The sequence below is a fragment of the Hydra vulgaris genome, chromosome 06 (genome assembly GCF_038396675.1).
Source record: "Hydra vulgaris chromosome 06, alternate assembly HydraT2T_AEP".
NCBI classification, from domain to species: domain Eukaryota; kingdom Metazoa; phylum Cnidaria; class Hydrozoa; order Anthoathecata; family Hydridae; genus Hydra; species Hydra vulgaris.
The window spans coordinates 31,184,813-31,204,044 of record NC_088925.1 but is presented as its reverse complement, the minus strand read 5'-3'; the positions used below and the strand labels follow the sequence as shown (position 1 = coordinate 31,204,044).

Here is a 19,232-nt window from a genome sequence, read left to right as displayed (position 1 = left end):
AAGCAATTAAAACCACTGCTATTTTAGGACTTTAAACTAGGTAGTTTTAATGAAAAATACTGGGTAATTTGAGCATGCTCATATTACACAAAAATGCATCTTTAAATAAAATCTAAACTAAATGTTTCTATGCATTGTTTTTCAAACAAAAATGGATTGGATTATTGGCTAACATGTTTTTCTTTATGAAAAAATTAATTTCATTATTCTAGCACCAAAATTTCGCGCCACAGATTTATTCATGCGTGATGATATTATTTTATCAACGCAAAAAGTTTAAGAGCGTTTTAATTAGATAATAGGCCGCTAAGTACTGCATAAAGATTTACACTAATTGTATTGATTCCTGTTATCACCACATAAAGTCGATCCAAAAAATACAATGCAACTTTAACTTTACTGCTTACACCTAAGAAATTTTTTAGAATGCTCATATTACCAAAGTGCTCATATTACCCTAATCTACCAAAACTCCAAAATTTTAGCCCCCCTGCCCCAAACGTGAGAGCAACAAGTAAATGAAAAATTTTTTGTACTATTTTCAACTAGACTTATATTTATCGATAAATTTTAAATATCATAGTAAAGTATTTTAGTGTTCAAAAATTATGACCATATAAAGTTTAAACCCCTACAATTTGTGGGGGTTGCTAGTTTTATATTGTCATAATTTTTTAACGCTAGATAATACTATACAACTTAAAATTTATCGATGAATATAAGTCTAGTTGAAAATAGTACAAAAAATTTTTCATCAACTTGTTGCTCTAACGTTTGGAGCGGGGGGGGGGGGGCAAAAATTGTGAGGCTTTTTTTTTCTCCAATCACCGCAATTTTTTGCAAAGCATCCTTATTTGACATAAGTATAAACATATAAATGTTTGGAGTTTGCTCCATGTCTGGAAGTTAGCTCAAAGACCAAAAAATGCTTTGGGCGCCCCTGTATATATATATATATATATATATATATATATATATATATATATATATATATATATATATATATATATATATATATATAAAAAACATTCAACAACTATAATATAACAAACTATTATTCAACAACTGTAATATAAAATTTGAAATTTAAAATTTAAACTTGAAATGTAAAATTTGAAATGTAAAATTTAAAACTTGAAATGTAAAATTTAAACTAGACGCAAAAAGCGTTGAATATTACTGACGGAATAAATTCAGTCATTAATTTTACGTAACTAAGCAATTTACATAACGGTTAACCACTTTCATTTTCATTTTAAGAAATTTTTTTGTTAAAATTTTTATTTTAGATCTTTATAAAGAATGGATAAAGTTTACCAACCTGAGCATCCTCTACCTGATTCTATTAAAAATATGTCGCGGTGTGAAACCGTTTGTCAATTTTGTGGTATAAGCTATTTGATTCATAGCGAAATAAAAATGCTGCAATCTGAGTTAGAAGAACACAAGAGAGAGGTATTAAAATGTTTTTCAAGTATTGTATAACAAAATAAAAATTGCATCACTTTGTTTTTGTTAATAATTGCAAACCGGCTCTTGAATTTTTTTGCAATTTTACATTTGTACTTTTTTAAATAAGGAAGCTTATAAGATGCAGTAAAGGTAGGGTTGCCAAATGTCCGGCATAATTTCCTTCATAAAAATGAAGGAAAATAAAGTAAAAAAAAAATATTTTTAGAGGTTTGGCACTGTATTTTCCACCATAAAAGCTGGACAACTGGCGACCCTAAATGTAGGTCAAAAAATCCATAGTTTCAAGGAATTAGTAGTACAAGATTCTTTGCTATCAAAATTCATGTCGGCATTTTGGGAGAAGATTTTTACATATTAAGTGATTTATAATTTTCTCTTTGATCATTTTTTCCATTATTTAACATGGTACAGAGGTTATGGGATTGGTCTGAAGTTTGTGGGTCAACTTTAAAGCCATTTTTGAACTATGGAGTTACATTTGCTACAAGCCAAGCCTTTGGTACTCAATTGTGTCACCTCAATTGTAGGTCAAACCACTTGGCATTTGAATTAAAAGAATTAAGGAGTAATTAAAATTAAAAAAAACTTCTCATGTAGATCAACATATTTATTCAAAAATTAGTTGCTAAAATGTAGCCATTAAAGACTCTTTTTCAGTGTTAGACTACGCCCAAACTGCGCATCACTTAAAAACCAAAGAAGCGTTACACATTATGTGGGACACACCTGATCTTTATAAACAGGTTTTCAATTACATGCTATTACTCCAGCTCTAATCGATGTTTTCTATTACTCTATGATGTATATATTACACTAATTATTTACATTTTACATTATTCTTTAACATAGGTTTTTACACCTTTCATATTTTCTTTTGTTTGACTAATGAATCCAGTTAATGTTTTTTTTCACTATATATTAAATAGTTTTTGTATTTAACAGCTTTATACTTGAAAATGATTATTCTATAAACAAACATGTTGTTGAAACTGAAAAAAAATTTTCTATTTATTATAAATATATGTATATATATATATATATATATATATATATATATATATATATATATATATATATATATATATATATATATATATATATATATATATATATATATATATATATATATATTTATATATATATATTTATTTATATATATATTTATATATATATCCTTATTTCGTAGTCATAGAATGAGACTTTTATGGTAAAAAAGTCTCTTCTAACAACAATTACGCGACCTCAACAAATAAGCTACATTTTTATATCATCTAAAAGTCAAAGCAATTAAAATAATGCGGAAGTACATTAAGTTTTATAATTTTTTAAAAAACCGCAATAATAATGACTTGAAAGTTTTTCAATAGTGTTTTTGTTTTTTATAAACATTTTTTTTGAATATGTGCGGAGTGTTGCTACATTGACTATTATATAGCCTGACTTGCAATGGAGTGTTGCTACATCGGCTATCTTATAGCCTGACTCGCAATAAAGTGCTGCTACATCGACTGAGGGTTTGGTTAGGGCAGGCAGTCTATCATTTAAGAAAGAAAAAAAATTATTTAAGTTTTTAAACTTTTTCTGGTCTGGTTTATTAGCGCTCTCTTTAAAACTACAGTTTATGGAAGAAACTTTTCAACTACCATACAAGACTCTTTCTCTCTCTCTCTTTCTCTCTCTCTCTCTCTCTCTCTCTCTCTCTGTATATATATATATATATATATATAAATTTATATACATATATATATATATATATATATATATATATATATTATATATATTTGTATGTATATATATGTATTTATATATATACATATATATATATATATATGTATATATATATATATATATATATATATATATATATATATGTATAATTTTTTTTTTTTTTTTTAGATTATTCACCTCCCCAAGGCCCGAGGGGGGCCATTACAGTCGAGGAGACTACTCATTTTTTTTTGAGTTTTCTTTTTTATGTATATATATATATATATATATATATATATAAATATATATATACATATATGTATGTATATTTTTATGTATATATATATGTATATATATATATATATATATATATATAGTATATATATATATATGTATATATATATATATATATATATATATATATATATATATATATATATATATATATATATATATATATATATATACTCAATGTAGCAGCACTCCGCTGCGAGTCAGGCTATTTGTCAGGCGATGTATGTACTGAAGCCCCCAGCAGCAGGCTATTTCAGTATGACGTCAGACTGCTCACCTAAATCATAAAATATTTTGTTGTGTCTACCTGTAAATGAATAAAAGATAATAAAAATAATTATAAGAGACCTAGGGAACAGTTCCATTTTTACACTTAGTTATCAAACAGGTCCTTAATATTAAAGAAAAAAAATTTCTTTAAAAGTATGCCATGCTTTTTTTTTCAAAAGAACCCAAATTTTATAAAGATTTCAAAAAAATATATATATTTTATGAAAATGTCTCTGAAAAAATTAAAAAAAATTTTAACATTAATAAAGTTTTTTATTAATGTCAACAAACAACAGTTTTTCCACAGTAAATGCAAATTAATAATCTAAATATGAAATAATTATTATTTTTAAAATCTTTATAAAGTTTTGTTTTTTTAAGACCCAACATGACACTTTTAAAGAAATTTTTTTTCCATAACATTAGGGACCTGTTTGATATTTATAGGTAAAAATGGGGCACTTCCTGTAAAGCATTTTTATTTTTTTACAACTCCATCTAGTTTCATACACGGATTGGCAAATAAGTACAGAGTATTGTGATAAAATTCAAACATAAATTAAAAAATTTGTCAAACCAGTAAACAAACAAAAATGAAATCCCAATAAACTTCACAAGGGGCAAATTAAGTGATCGCGAATTGAAAATTCTGTGAAAAATTCTGGTCTTTAAATTTGTAAAACTTTTATGAATGGTCCGGAAAAAAAAAATTGAAGACCAGAAACTGTTAAAAAGTTATGATTGATTTAATATTGACCAAAATCTGAAAAATTTAAGTACCTTGAGCTTACAGTAAATTTTTTTGATTTTTGACAGCATAACTTTGTAAATAAAAAAGGAGATCACCTGAAATTTTGTATGTTGATAGTTTTTAACCCAAATAATCTAATTTTGTAGGTATTGGCTTTGAGGAATTGATAAGTTATTGTACCCTAAAGTTGCTATAAAATGCAATAATAGGAAAATTTTTGGAAACTTTTAGTGATGCAGTTCAATACCTATAGACAGGCAGTACCAATTTTTTCTACTTTTGTGTACTTTGAGCAACCACTTGTGGAAAAAATTAAAATAAAGTGTTAAAAGTTAGTTTAACACTTGAAGCAGCTTATTAAAATATCACTTTTTTGGAAAATATAATAAATTACATAAACTTTGCAGACATAGAAATTAGCGTAAACAATTGAAAAAAATTATAAAGCTTTTTACTGGAAAGGTTCTATATATAGACACCAAAAAAATTTTAAGATCTATACTCTATCTTATGACATAATTTTAACATTTTGAGTGCAATGCTTTTATAGTTTAAAAGGATACGTAATAGCACAAGTTATATTATATTTAAAAAAAATAAAAATAAAAAATAAAAATGCTAAAAGAAGAAGTGTATGTACACATGAAACACAAGTACACTAATTTCTTTATTTCTGATTTACATAACTCGTAATACTGTCATAATCATTTTTAGCAAGTTTGAAGTCACAAGCACTTCTACCCTTAATGGATGGAGCATTCTGTTTGACATATTACTTTGTCAAATGTAACCCTACACTCACTTGATTGTACATCATTAGTCCATTTTAAATTTTATTTGTTTCTATGCATGAATTTTACCTTGGTTTTATCTTGGTTTTCATTACAAATCTCAAGCATAAGCCCTAAGTACCATTCATTGTCGTAAAAGCATGCAATGTATTTACCAGGTTGAAAGTTTGAAGGATCTTTTTTTGCCAAGTTAATGTTATTTAGCAAATGGGTATCATAGACATTATCGCTATAGATTCTCTGTAAAAATAATTTTTTTCCCTTTGTACAAAACTGTGATAGCTTTTTGTACCTGGGACTGTACTCATTTCATCATATCATTTCTTTAGGTTAAGATTAGTGCCATAGTTATTAATACCATCACTTGAAATGTAAAATATGTTAACCCGTTTATTATTTTTTTTAGCCCTTGTAAACAGTTCATTTGGTGTGAGAATCTGGTTTGCATTTGCTGCTCGTAGACTCGCTTTTGCTGCTTCTCTTTTATAGTTCCTCCTATTCCATCACATGAACTTTTGCCATGGGGTGTAGCAAAGAAGTGGTGCTCAGCATTTATATTGTGATCTTCAAGATGATACGTTAAGTTTAACAGACGTTTGTAATTTTTGTACTGTGACACAGCACTATCACTGAAGTATTTTACTTTATTGAATGTGGGTAGTTTGATTTTGATCAAACAGTGAGAAAACAATGAGCTATTATTTGGTCATGGCAATGATGGTCAGAAATTGTAAAATAGCATTTACATTTGAGTTGAACTTACATTTTTAAGTGGAGCGTAATCCAGTGTGTAATCAAGGGTCAGTGTGTAAAAATCATGAATAAATTGCATATCGAAACTTTCAATTGTAATAAAAAATTACAAAAGATGTTTTTTTCAACAACAACTCTATAAAAAAAAATACAAAAGTTGTATAAAAATTTTATAAAAATAAATAAAAAATTTATTTACTTTTTTTAATTATTAAATTTTATTAAAAAAATTACTTTAATAATTTGTTTGTTTTCTTTTTTTCCATTTTTGCAAGCCTTACGGAAAGCGTGTACGTTTGGAAGGCTTTTGCAAGCCTTCCAATCGCATATACAATATTTTCTTATTTTAACTTATTTCAGTAAGTATATTAAGGAAATACTTAATAATTTGTGTTAGAAACACTGACAATTTTTAAATTTGTTTTTCAAATATCTTTTTATTGCATTGATAAAAACAGTAAAGTTGCTAAACTTAACTGTTTTTATCAATGCACAGGAAAGCAAGAAACTAATTGCTATTTATTTGTAAAAAAAATTTTCTTTTTAAACAAATTTTTCATGTAAAAAAATGAAACGATGATCCAAAATCTTGTGGGCTAGTGCATTAATAATTTAATGAACTTTTTCAACAAAATTTTTAGGAGCCTATTTAAAATTTATTTTTAAGCTTTTAAATACATTTTTTTAAACAGTGTAATCGTTATGTTCATTATCTCTAGTGATTCGATAGGAACATTGGAAATTGGGCAATATAAAGGAAACAATTTCAGACATAAATCAAATGTGGTAATTACATTAATTAAAGAAACTTATTTATATAAGTTTCTTTAATAAATGTAATTACCACATAATTTATATAAATAAAGATGTTATTCTTTTATTTAAACTATTCCATCATTACAAAATTTATTAATGAAATAATATTTTTTACAAATAAATAACAATTTATTTTCTAATTTTCCTATTATATGAGTATTTAGAAAAAACGTCAAACATAGCAAAAATATTTTTAGAAGCAAATAGTCGTAAAAACGAATAAATGTAATAAATGAATAAACGTAAGAATAAAACTAACAAAATTTCTTATAGTTCTAGCATACATAGTAAATTAGTTTCTTAATTATATGGACTGATAAAAATCAAAAATGAATAAAACAGATGAACTTTGGTTTGAAAGTAACTAAAAAGTCATTGGTTTTATTTAATTTTTCAAAAAGGTCACCCACCATGACCCTTGATTACACACTGATTATCCCATATATCAGTGAATTTTTTTTTCTTCAAAAGTCTATCCACCTGGATCTCAAAAGAACCAGAATTTCATAGAGATTTCAGAAATAATAATGGTTTCAAATAAAAATGAATTGCTCAAATTTTATATACCAAAAAACAACAATTTTTAACGAAAAATTGAAAAGGTTATTTTTTATGACATTTCGATTGCAATATTTAAAAAAAAAAAAATTTCAGTAAAAAAGATTATGAATTTTGAAATCTCTATGAAATTATGGTTCTTTTGAGACCCAGGTTGATATACTTTTGAAGAAAAAAAAATTCACTGACATATGGGAGCCAGTGTGTAATCAAGGGTCATGGTGGGTGGCCTTTTTCAAAAATTAAATAAAACCAATGACTTTTCAGTAACTTTCAAACCAAAGTTCATCTGTTTTATATACAGGAAACTGGAGATACCAATAATTTTCCAAAATGTCAGCAGCATAACTTTAATAAAACGTTTTAAAAGATAAATTTTTAAATCATTTATTTTAAATGGAATTAAAAATGTAACAAAAAGTAATTTTTGCTTCGAGTTTTGTTAGTTTTATTTTAATGCTTATATATTTTCTTTTTTGTAAGGAATTTCTCTTTTAATTTTTTTTTTAATTTTTTTCCTAGTTTAAGTTTAGCTAGTGTTTCTTTTTTCAGCACATATCTAAAATGTTTAAAAATCATCTAAACATATAAACAGTTGTGGTCAAGTTGTCAAAAAATAAAATCATTTGCATGGTCAGCATTAGCACTTAATCGCACGCCATTCCTGCCCAAGCCTTTTATATATATATATATATATATATATATATATATATATATATATATATATATATATATATATATATATATATATATATATGTATATATATATATATGTATTTACATGTATTTATATATTTATACCACCCAACTCTCAGTCAATATAGCAACCCAGCACCTGAAAATACTTGAACTTATAAATAAACTATAATTATTACCATTGTCTATTAACTTTAAAAAAATTTGAAAATTAGGTTTGAAAAGGTTTAAAAATTTAAAATAATGTTTTTTCTTTAATAAGTTGATTTTCTCTAATGTTCTCCTTATTTAAGCCAGTCAATGTATGTACCATCCTTGCATGTTCTTCCTATTCAAGTCAGTCAATGTATGTACACTGCACTGTGCCAATCCCTAAGTAAATTAGTCAATAAGACAATAATGAAAAACATTACATTAAAACAAAAGTCAGATAAAAGAAATAGTATAAAGCTATAATGAAATAAAATCAAAAACATTCTGAATTTATGAAAAAGTTTTTGTTTTTGAGGTTATTTAAAAACGTTTGGTTTTTATTCGTTTCCACAATTAATTATTTGCATTTCGCTTTAAATAATTTTACTTTTGTCAAGTTAAAATCTGAAGACAAATTAAAAGCGATTTTTTACCAACCACAGTGCGCCTAACTACATGGTATAGAATACAGAGGTTTGAAAAATATTAGAATCAACAACTTTAAAAGCATAAAACAATGGCTTTGTGTAAAATAATCTTTTATTTAATTCTTTATATTGATTAAATCAAACACTTCACACAATTTAGTTTAACAAGCTTTTCAAGGTGTTTTAAATTTTAAGTTTTACATTTCTTAGATTTAAGGGTCATAAACATTATTTCTTTCATTAATCATTTCAAGCAAAATAAATTAGATTTTGCAAGTTTATTTATGCTATGAACTCTTTGAATGTTGACTATTTTTATACTTTAGATTGAATTTATATCTGATGAACTTCTAGGCCATGGGAGATTAGAAATTTTTTATCAAGCGTAATTAACTAGGCCATATGACATATTCTGAATTACAAATGCAGCAAACAGTTTGAGTTAATAACTAAATTTTATTTAAAATCTAGGTTGCATATGATTATTAAATTAGCCAAAATCATTTTATTACATACTGTAATGTGTGCAATAAAATAATGTGATTCAACTTGGTTTTCTCCAAACAGGAGCTTGTTTTAAGCTATAACAAATAATAATTAATTAATAAAATTTTAAGTTAAATTAGTTAAAATCTTAAGTTTCTTTGTACTTTCCAAACATAACTAATAAAATAACACAAAAAATATTATACAAAAATAAATAATGCATACCACTGTATACATGTATTTCTTTAAAAAAAAAAAAGTTGCATAAAGATATTGTTGCTTATTTATTTGTTTTACTAGTTATTTTAATTTTTTTAGGTTGAAAGACTAAAAGAATTTGATACAAGAGAGGTTTTATTAAAAAATAATATTAGGCACTTAAATTTGCAGTACAAAGAGCTAACTTTTGAATATGAGGCTACCAAGAAAATGTAATAGCTGAAAAAATTTGAAAGACGGATCAAATAAGATTTTTTTTGAAAAGTCTGATTGAGTTTTTCTTTTAAAGATATTATATATCACTACATTTTTTAGAGATCACCAAAAAAGCTTGTTTGTAATTGAAAAAGAATCTGAAATTTTGCTCCTTAATGAAAAATTAATGTCATTTTCAACAATAATAAATGAAGCTAGTTTGAACTTAAAAAATGTAAAACATCAAGTTATTTGTGACTTGCTCATTCTACAGGAAATTTTAAAGAAAATAAAAAATGTTTTTTGTATTATTATGGTGAAGTTTAACAATTTTCAGAAAGAATTTTCAGAATTGTTAGAAGAGTTTAAATTGAAAGTAATGTTAGAATTGAGGAAGAACTTTGATATAATGACAAGTTTAAAGATAACAATTGAGAAGGTATATTGTATCTTAGTTTTTATTTTTGATATCATTGCTCATTTTATTATAGCATATTTTATCAACATCATCATCATCATCATCATCATCATCATCATCATCATCATCATCATCATCATCATCATCATCATCATCATCATCATCATCATCATCATCATCATCTACTATATATTATTTATTCAAGGTGGATATTAATAGAATTACTATTAGATAAAATCTTTAAATGTTGTTAATACATAAAACTATAAAAGCTATGTGCATATTTTTTTATGCATAACATTATTATTACCTAATATCAGTTCAAGTTTTAATTAATAGTTACTTTACTGTAAATATTTTATCTATGTTTCGACTATGCAGTCAGTAAATTTTTCAAGTTTTTTTAAGGACGTTTTACTTTAAAAAAAATATAAATAAAAAAAGATTAATAATAATACTACATAGTTTCTTAGTAGGATTAGAATAACTCCATCAATAAGTTGTTTATTAATTTCTGTTTAAAAAGTTGTTTATCTATATTTAATTAGACTTTTTATATTTTAATGTCATAGCTCAAAAAAATGTTTTTGAGAAATTTAGGCACCCAGTTCAAATTGATTTTAAATATTTTTAAAAGTGAATTTACAGGGTGGCCAGTACCTGGAAAAGTCTTAAATTAGTATTAGTGGCCTTAAAATCCTGCAAGAAGATCGTTTTTTTATAAGAAAAATTTAGGAAAATATGGTAATTGAGGTATTTTTTGTTACAACCTTGAAAATTCTGCACTAAATGTTTGAGGTTGTTCAAAAAATTTAAAATTGCTCAAATGACCAAAAATTTTCGTGTAGATATTAATCCTGTGTGACTAGTATGAAATTTTATTCTTCTAGCAAAACTCTAATATTCTCCCCTTCCCCCAAAGACACCTAAAGTTTTATGATATTGTTCATATTATTATTAGTTCTTAAATCACCATAAACTTGTTTTTTATTATACAAAAATTGTTGCTTAAAGTTGGAAGGTTTCAAAAAAAAGGAATGATCAAGAACACATTGTAAAGTTCTAAACAGGTTTCCAAAATGCTCTGGAATGTCCCACTACATTTCATAAGATTTTAAAAGATTCCATATTATTTAAGGAAGGTCCAAAATATTCAGGCCTGTTCAAGGTCATTGTGCAAATTTATAGAAAATTTTGGAACCTACCAAAATATTAAAGCACTTTTCACAAAATTCTTAAACCTTTAAGAACATTTTATTATTATTATATTCTGGAATGTTATAAAATTAAAATAACTGGAAGATAAATAAAAGTTCTGGAGGTATTCTATAAACTTTTTAACCTAGAAGAATATTTTTAAAGGTTTCAGAAAGATCTTAATCTGGAGTGCTTTAGAAAATTCTTATGGTGTATATAAGGACATGGTATGTGAGGTTTACACATCAATTAAGCCAAAATAGGTGACCAGTTGACTACTCACGAACCTAGTGAAGCAAAAAAAAAAAAAAAAAAAAATACAATCACAGCATTATCCAGTTTTCTGGAAACAATCTTCCACCCAATCAAGAATTCCTTTTGACATTGTTGCACATTCAAAAATTTTCACCTGGATCCAGAAATAATCTCAACTATTATTTATCAAGTAGTAAATGAGGCAAAAGTTATCTATAAATAGGGTTTCACTGAAAATTATGAAAAGACAAAATGATTAGGTGAATCTACAAATCAAAAACAAAATTAAAAGAATTCAAAGAAAAAATTGTTGAATTCTGTGACTTCTTTGCTGCTGATGCATTTGAAACTATTCAAAGTGATGGAACTCAATCTGTTACTTCAAGGGTCATTCCATGCCAAGTGGTGCAAATTTTAATGAGGTCCCTCATGGACCATCTCAGATTTTATTGAAATTTTTTGATTTTGTACATATATATGTTAAAAGCATGTTTTGAAAATTTTAGATCAATATCTAATATGGTTCTTGAGAAAACGCTATTTAAGTAGTGGGCTATTTTGCATAAAATTTCACTCTACAAGAAAAAAGGGTTTTTTCATCATTTTTAACAGCCAATAACTTTTGAACAAGTTAGTTTTATACTTCAATTATTATAAGATGTGCTCTGGATACTTTGAAAAAAGAAAAAAATATTATTTCTGGCATCTTAACTTTTTCCATAATGGCGGGCTAAAGTTGATTTTTTTGTTTTAAGAATAAGTTTTTTTGTGATTTTAAATACCTTAATCTTAAAAACTAGTTACAAAGTTAATACAAATCAAATTGCCTGCTGATCTACATGTGGTGGATAAACATTTTTAAAAAAATCAGTTGATTAAAGAGCTGCATTCAAAAGTTATAGGTCTCCAAAATGAGTCAGATCGAGATTTTCGTAAAATTGATCTGTGATGCAAAGCATCTGTTACCTAAGATGGCACTTTTTTTTTTTTATAAAATTTTTTATACGCATCAATTAAAGACTGTTAATTAATAAAAACCAAAAAAATTAATGGGCGCTTATTTATAACCCCCAAAAGGTAGTCTCTAAAAGTCAGGTAAATTTTCCATAAAAAATTATTACTTTTTAAAAGTTTAGTTATTGTTTCATTTAATTCTATATTACTAGTATGTCAATCTAAAAAGTACTAATAAAACCAAATAAATTGTTGTATTTTAGAACTAATTAATAATAAGTAATATGCCTGAGCTTTCTACTTGCTGTATTGGTAAAGCATTAAATGAACAGTGCTATCTATCTAATAAAAGTAAACGCTACCAAGAACTGTCTAAACTAAACCAAGAGCTTATTTCTTTGAGAAGCAAAATAAATCCCATAGATTTTATTTGTAGCTATCACGAGAAAGTTTACTTGTCGAGGTATGAGAATGAACATCGCAGGTATTGTTGTAATCCGTTGAATAAGCAAGCAAAAAATGTGAAAAGTAAGTTTCAATATTTAATATCTTAATTTAATAAAAATACCTTAATAACACTAAATAAATAAAAAAAAAATATTTAATAATTATTTCCGTTATTTTTTAGATTCTCTTAGAGTTATCAGTCTTTCATATGCCAAAGATTTTGGTTTAATACCTGGTCAAAAAATTTGCACTAGTTGCAGAAAAGTTCTGAATTGCAAACATAATACAAAAGAAAATGAACTCCAAGAAAAAGAAATTTATGTTGACAACCATACATTAAAAGAAGATCTTAATTCAAGTATTGCAAGTTTTGGATGCTCACCTCTAAAACTTGTTTCAAAAAAAGATAGAGTTGCATATGGAAAGCGTAAAATTGATAGCGTAAGAGCTCATACACAAAAGGCTGTTGCCAATGTGCTAGGTTTAGAAATAGCTGCACTTTGTGGAATTGAATCACCCTCAAAAAAATGTTTGAAAAAAACAAACACAGATTTAGACAATATTATGACTCAAATTAAGTCAAAATTTGAAAAAACATTGTCAAATTCTGAAAAAATCACACTTCTTACACTCACTCCAGACAGTTGGTCAATAGAGAAAACTCAGAAGTTTTTTTTTACTTCAAAAAGATCTGTAGTACAAGCCAGAAAATTAAGTAAAAAAAGTGGAATACTATCAAAACCTTCTCCAAAATCGGGTAGAAAACTAAGCGAAGATGTAATTACAGAGGTTGTTCATTTCTACGAATGCGATGAATATTCAAGGGTTTGTCCAGGAAAAAAAGAGTTTGTTTCAGTTAAAGTAGATAGTAAAAAGCAACATATCCAAAAGCACCTTCTACTAGTCAATATGAAAGAGCTACATATTGAGTTTAAAAAGAAATATAATTATCTTAAAGTTGGATTTTTAAAATTTTGTGAGCTAAGGCCCAAGTGGTGCATTCCTGTGGGTGGTGCTTCTGGTCTGCATGCAGTTTGTGTTTGCCAGTACCATCAAAATGTAAAGCTCCTTGTACAGAAAATTCCTGGAATTTCTGATTACAAAATCTTATTAAAATTAATGGTTTGTAGCATTGAAAATAGAGATTGTATGCTGCATAGCTGCAATAAATGTCCTGCTAAAAAGGTTTTGTTAGACTACATTGACACTTTGTTTACAGAAAAAGAAATTAGTGAAGTTAACTTTTATCAATGGCAAAAATCAAATGTACTTTAGTACCAGCAACTCTACCTTTAGATGAATTTATTGAAATGGTTTATGAACAGTTAAATGGTTTATGAACAGTTAGTTTACGAGTGCATCATTTTATATCAAAAAGTCAAGCCACCTACTACCAACATTTGAAAACTAATTTAAAAGAAAATCAAGCTTTGGTTCTTCTTGACTTTGCAGAAAACTATAGTTTTCTAATACAGGATGTAGTGCAAGGTTTTCACTGGAATAACAGCCAAGCAACTGTGCACCCCTTTGTTGCGTATTTTATAAAAGATGGAAAACTTGATAGTCAAAGTTATTGTGTTATATCAGATCATCTGAAACATGGAACAGATGCTGTTCATTGCTTTATCGGTAATGTTATTGATAAACTTAAACAATTACAAACATTTGAACACATTATCTATTTTAGTGATGGAGCTGCATCACAATATAAAAATTACAAAAATCTTATCAACTTATGCTACCATAAACACGATTTTGACATGGCTGCAGAGTGGCACTTTTTTGCAACATCGCATGGTAAAAGCCCTTGTGATGGTGTTGGTGGAACAGTGAAATATCTTGTTGCACAAGACAGTCTACAATCACTAAACAATCCTATTGACACACCAAGCAAAATGTACAGCTGGTGTGTTCAACACGTCAAAGGAATATCTTTTTTTTTTGTTGACAAAGTTTCAATAGAAACACATACTACAAACTTCAATTTGGAAGAGAGATATCGTTCTTGTTCGACAATACCTGGGACACGAAACCACCACAGTTTTATCCCAATGTCACTTACCTCAATAAAAATAAGAAGAGTCTCATTTGATATTTTTTGCACTAATGTGGATTTTTCTACTTGCAGAATTTATATTAATAAAATTTCCAGTTACTCACCAGGAGAATATGTGGCCTGCATTTACGATGCTCAATGGTATTTAGGAAACATTCTTAGTATTTCAGAAGAGCAACAAGATCTTAATATGAAATTCATGAAAAAGTCTTTATGTAACAAGTTTACGTGGCCATGCAGAGATGATCTTTGTTGGGTACCTCTAATGCATATTTTATGCAAAGTGCAATCTCTTAAAGTCCAGTCAAACAGTGGAAGATTTTATAGTATTGACTTAAAAGAAATCAATGAGATTATTTTATTATTTGAGAAATTTAACTTTTTGTAAATTTTATTATTTTTGTTTATTTTCTTAAAAACATTTTGTTTGTTTTTCATTAAAAAAATTATTGTATTATAAAGAGGGGAGGGGACAGAGGGGAGGGGACTTTATCTATTAGGATTTAAAAGTTCTTTATCTAAAGGGATTAAAAGGCTTTAAGCATTGATATTTTTTAATTGATATTTCATAATAAATAACATTATATAATTCAATGCATTTATTTATTATGTCAATTTCAGAATTTTATGGAAAATTTACCTGACTTTTAGAGACTACCTTTCGGGGGTTATAAATAAGCGCCCATTAATTTTTTTGGTTTTTATTAATTAACAGTCTTTAATTGATGCGTATAAAAAATTTTATAAAAAAAAAAAAGTGCCATCTTAGGTAACAGATGCTTTGCATCACAGATCAATTTTACGAAAATCTCGATCTGACTCATTTTGGAGACCTATAACTTTTGAATGCAGCTCTTTAATCAACTGATTTTTTTAAAAATGTTTATCCACCACATGTAGATCAGCAGGCAATTTGATTTGTATTAACTTTGTAACTAGTTTTTAAGATTAAGGTATTTAAAATCACAAAAAAACTTATTCTTAAAACAAAAAAATCAACTTTAGCCCGCCATTATGGAAAAAGTTAAGATGCCAGAAATAATATTTTTTTCTTTTTTCAAAGTATCCAGAGCACATCTTATAATAATTGAAGTATAAAACTAACTTGTTCAAAAGTTATTGGCTGTTAAAAATGATGAAAAAACCCTTTTTTCTTGTAGAGTGAAATTTTATGCAAAATAGCCCACTACTTAAATAGCGTTTTCTCAAGAACCATATTAGATATTGATCTAAAATTTTCAAAACATGCTTTTAACATATATATGTACAAAATCAAAAAATTTCAATAAAATCTGAGATGGTCCATAAGGGACCTTTGCACCACTTGGCATGGAATGACCCTCAAGGAAAGAAGATACTGACTTTTACTGGATTAAAAATCAATAAAAAAGATGTACTTGGGAGCTTGAACTAACAAGTAGTATTTACAGAGTATACAAAAAAAAAAAATCAGAAACAAACAACTTCAAATTAAAAAAGTCCAAGAGCAAAAAAGAAAAGGTTGCTAATCAGAGGCTTCAAGAAACTCAAGATAAAGTTCTGAAACAGAAAATGATTTACAAAGCTTTTTTCAAACTTCCACATTTTCCCAAACAAGAAAATTTAAAATGTTTTTTCAGATTTCCCTTTCAAGAAAAATGACCCTGAAATTGCTGCAGCAGCTGATTAAGCTAAAATTTCCAGCAATCAGATTTCTTGGATTTGTCTCGGCAAAGCAGGTGTCTTAAATGATGAGATATCTCTTAGTAGATCAGTTGTAAAATGCACCCACAAGAAAATAAGAAAACTTCACAAAGATTTGTTGTATAAGAATATTCAGTTTCTCACTGGGATAGTAAAATTCTTGCAAATACTGAAATAAAACTATCAGACAAACTTACTGTTATTCTTTCGGGAAAAACCCCAGACTGTCTACAAGAAAATATTCTTGAAATTTAAAACTTGAAATCAGGAACAGCTGACTCACAAACAAATGAATGCATTTATCTTTTGCAACAGTAGAATGTTGAAAAAATAATTTTAAGTACTTGCTGGGATACAACAGTAACATAAAATGGCAGATTTATGTCAAAACTGGCTTACCTTGATCTGATTGACAAAGAGGTGGGCGAGAGAGTTTAGACTGCCATTGGAAGATATACCTGACTTGACAAATAATACCACCAGCATTCTTCTCTTCACAAAACCCAATAATTTATTTTCCTTTGTTTTACCAGTATTTTGGATCCTTTCAAGTTTCTAGAAATTATTGATTTACATGGCTCTCATAATCACCAGATCGATGGGGAAATAACAACGCTTTAAGAAAATCAATGATTTTGTTCAAACTTTTTTTGCACAAATGACACAATGGGATTGAAGAATTGCAATGATCAAAATACTATGCGAAGATTCTCATGCATCCGGTCTCATGCATCTGGTCTCAGGCCTGATTTGTCACTACTGATTTAGTGATTTAATTAAAGACATAAGTTTTTTTTACCAATAAAATCTAATAAGTAAATGTTACAGAAAATAGTGTGCAATAAACAATAGTGTTCCTAGATTTTCGGTTAGCAAAATAAGCAATAGTCTTTTCTAGCTTTTCGGTTAGCAAAACCATTGATGGTATCATCAAGGTTTATTTCTCTTATGATGTTGCTTTTAAAACTCATAAGAGATTAGTGATTCACGAAGCATTGAGGTAAGCAGCCTATTTTTGATCAATTTCATTTTACAAAACATTATTTCAGCCAATGAGTTTGCTATCAGCACAAGCAAAATACAGAGCGCACGTTCAACATTAAGGAACTTGTTCTGTACACCTTTCTTGTGTATAAATGAACACATAAAATTTTCCATGCTCATGTCTGTTTGTTCTTCTTTTGAGTCAAATTATTATATTTCAACCAATTCGAAGAAAACTTTATGATTGGTTACACACCCCCACCCCCTTTGATTGGTGCCACCCCCCTTACCCTTACCTTAGGGATGGCAGGGAGGTGGGGTCCATATTACATACAGACCACTGATCACCTATAATAAAATAGAATTTAAAGAAATAATGGTTTCAATTTAAAATTAGTTTAAATACTTAGATATTAAGTATCTAAATATCTAAATTAATTTAGAGACCTTCATTTGAACTGAAATGAAGGTCTCTAAAAAGTTACTGCCCCCTTTATTTGAGCTCCTATCTACTATAAAGACCAGATCAAGGAGAGGGCAACCAACTATTTTTTTTTAAAATTAAGAATTGACTTATAATTAGTTGCACCCTTCACATAGGCCAGTTGACACATTAGAGAGGCACTGGTTTCTTGTAACACATTCAACTGTTGATAATTGAAAAATAGGGTTATTTAAAAATGCTAGCATTTTTGGTGTGAATCTGACAAGTTCATAATGTTTGCATTTTCAGATAGTTGGGTCTAATGGTCTTATATGCTGTTAATCCTAGATCAAAACAAAGTGTTAGAAAAATTTACAAGCATCTCAAAATGGCTGAAAATTGGACTTTTTAAGCGAGTGGACATTTTGCTCTTAGATATATTTGAGTTCTAAATTGCAACAAGCTGCCTATATTTTGCCCATTTATTGCAGACAATAGTAGCCAATCAAAAAACTTATCTGTAATGACTTGTGGATGAATAGAAAGAATCTACATCTAGTTTCATTTTAGCAATTTTAGGATTTTTTCCAAAGTTGAGGAGGTCGTAATTTTTTTCTAATTTAATACAAGTTAATAAAAGCCACTTTTTTAAAGAAAGTCTAACCAGAAAATAAAATAAAAAATTTCACACTGGTTATCACAGATTCTGAGCAGTTTTATATTTTTAAAACAACCCAATCCAACATATTTACATTTGTTAGCTTTTTATTTAAAGTACTCATGACAGTGAAGCTTACCTTTAGACCAAAATACAATTTATTTTTTGGATTAATATTTGTAAAATTGTAATTTATTTGTTTGTTTACATTATAGTTATTTCAGTTTCTAAATGAAAATGACCTTAAATTTACTTTGAAAACTTTTTAAAAAAAATATTAAAAATCTAAAAAATACCTAAAATAATTTTTAAATAAATTTTTTTTTTTTCTTATTTAAGATTTAAGAGTGATTTATGTTTAACCTGTAAAATTATTGAAAAAACGTTTAAAAAGTTTAAAAAAAAACATATATGCTTTTTTTTAAACCTAAGTTAAATTTGAAAACTGAAAATTTCCGGATATGGATATGATAATCAAAGCTGCAATGAAATAGAAAAGCTGTACTAGGAAACTTGCTAGTATCAAT

At 27.1% G+C, this 19,232-nt stretch overlaps 1 protein-coding gene across 4 annotated transcripts in view; it reads left to right on the top strand.

The window, feature by feature from the left end:
- Positions 1-1,150: 1,150 nt before the first annotated feature.
- LOC101239997 (girdin) overlaps positions 1,151-19,232 on the top strand; it is a 57,516-nt gene continuing 39,434 nt past the window's right edge. For all 4 annotated transcript variants that reach the window (XM_065799852.1, XM_065799853.1, XM_065799854.1 and 1 more), the window contains exons 1-3: positions 1,151-1,455; positions 9,534-9,646; positions 9,750-10,068. In XM_065799852.1, coding sequence (XP_065655924.1) covers positions 1,303-1,455; positions 9,534-9,646; positions 9,750-10,068 — 585 coding nt within the window. In that variant the 5' untranslated portion in view covers positions 1,151-1,302. The remainder of the gene's footprint in view (positions 1,456-9,533; positions 9,647-9,749; positions 10,069-19,232) is intronic.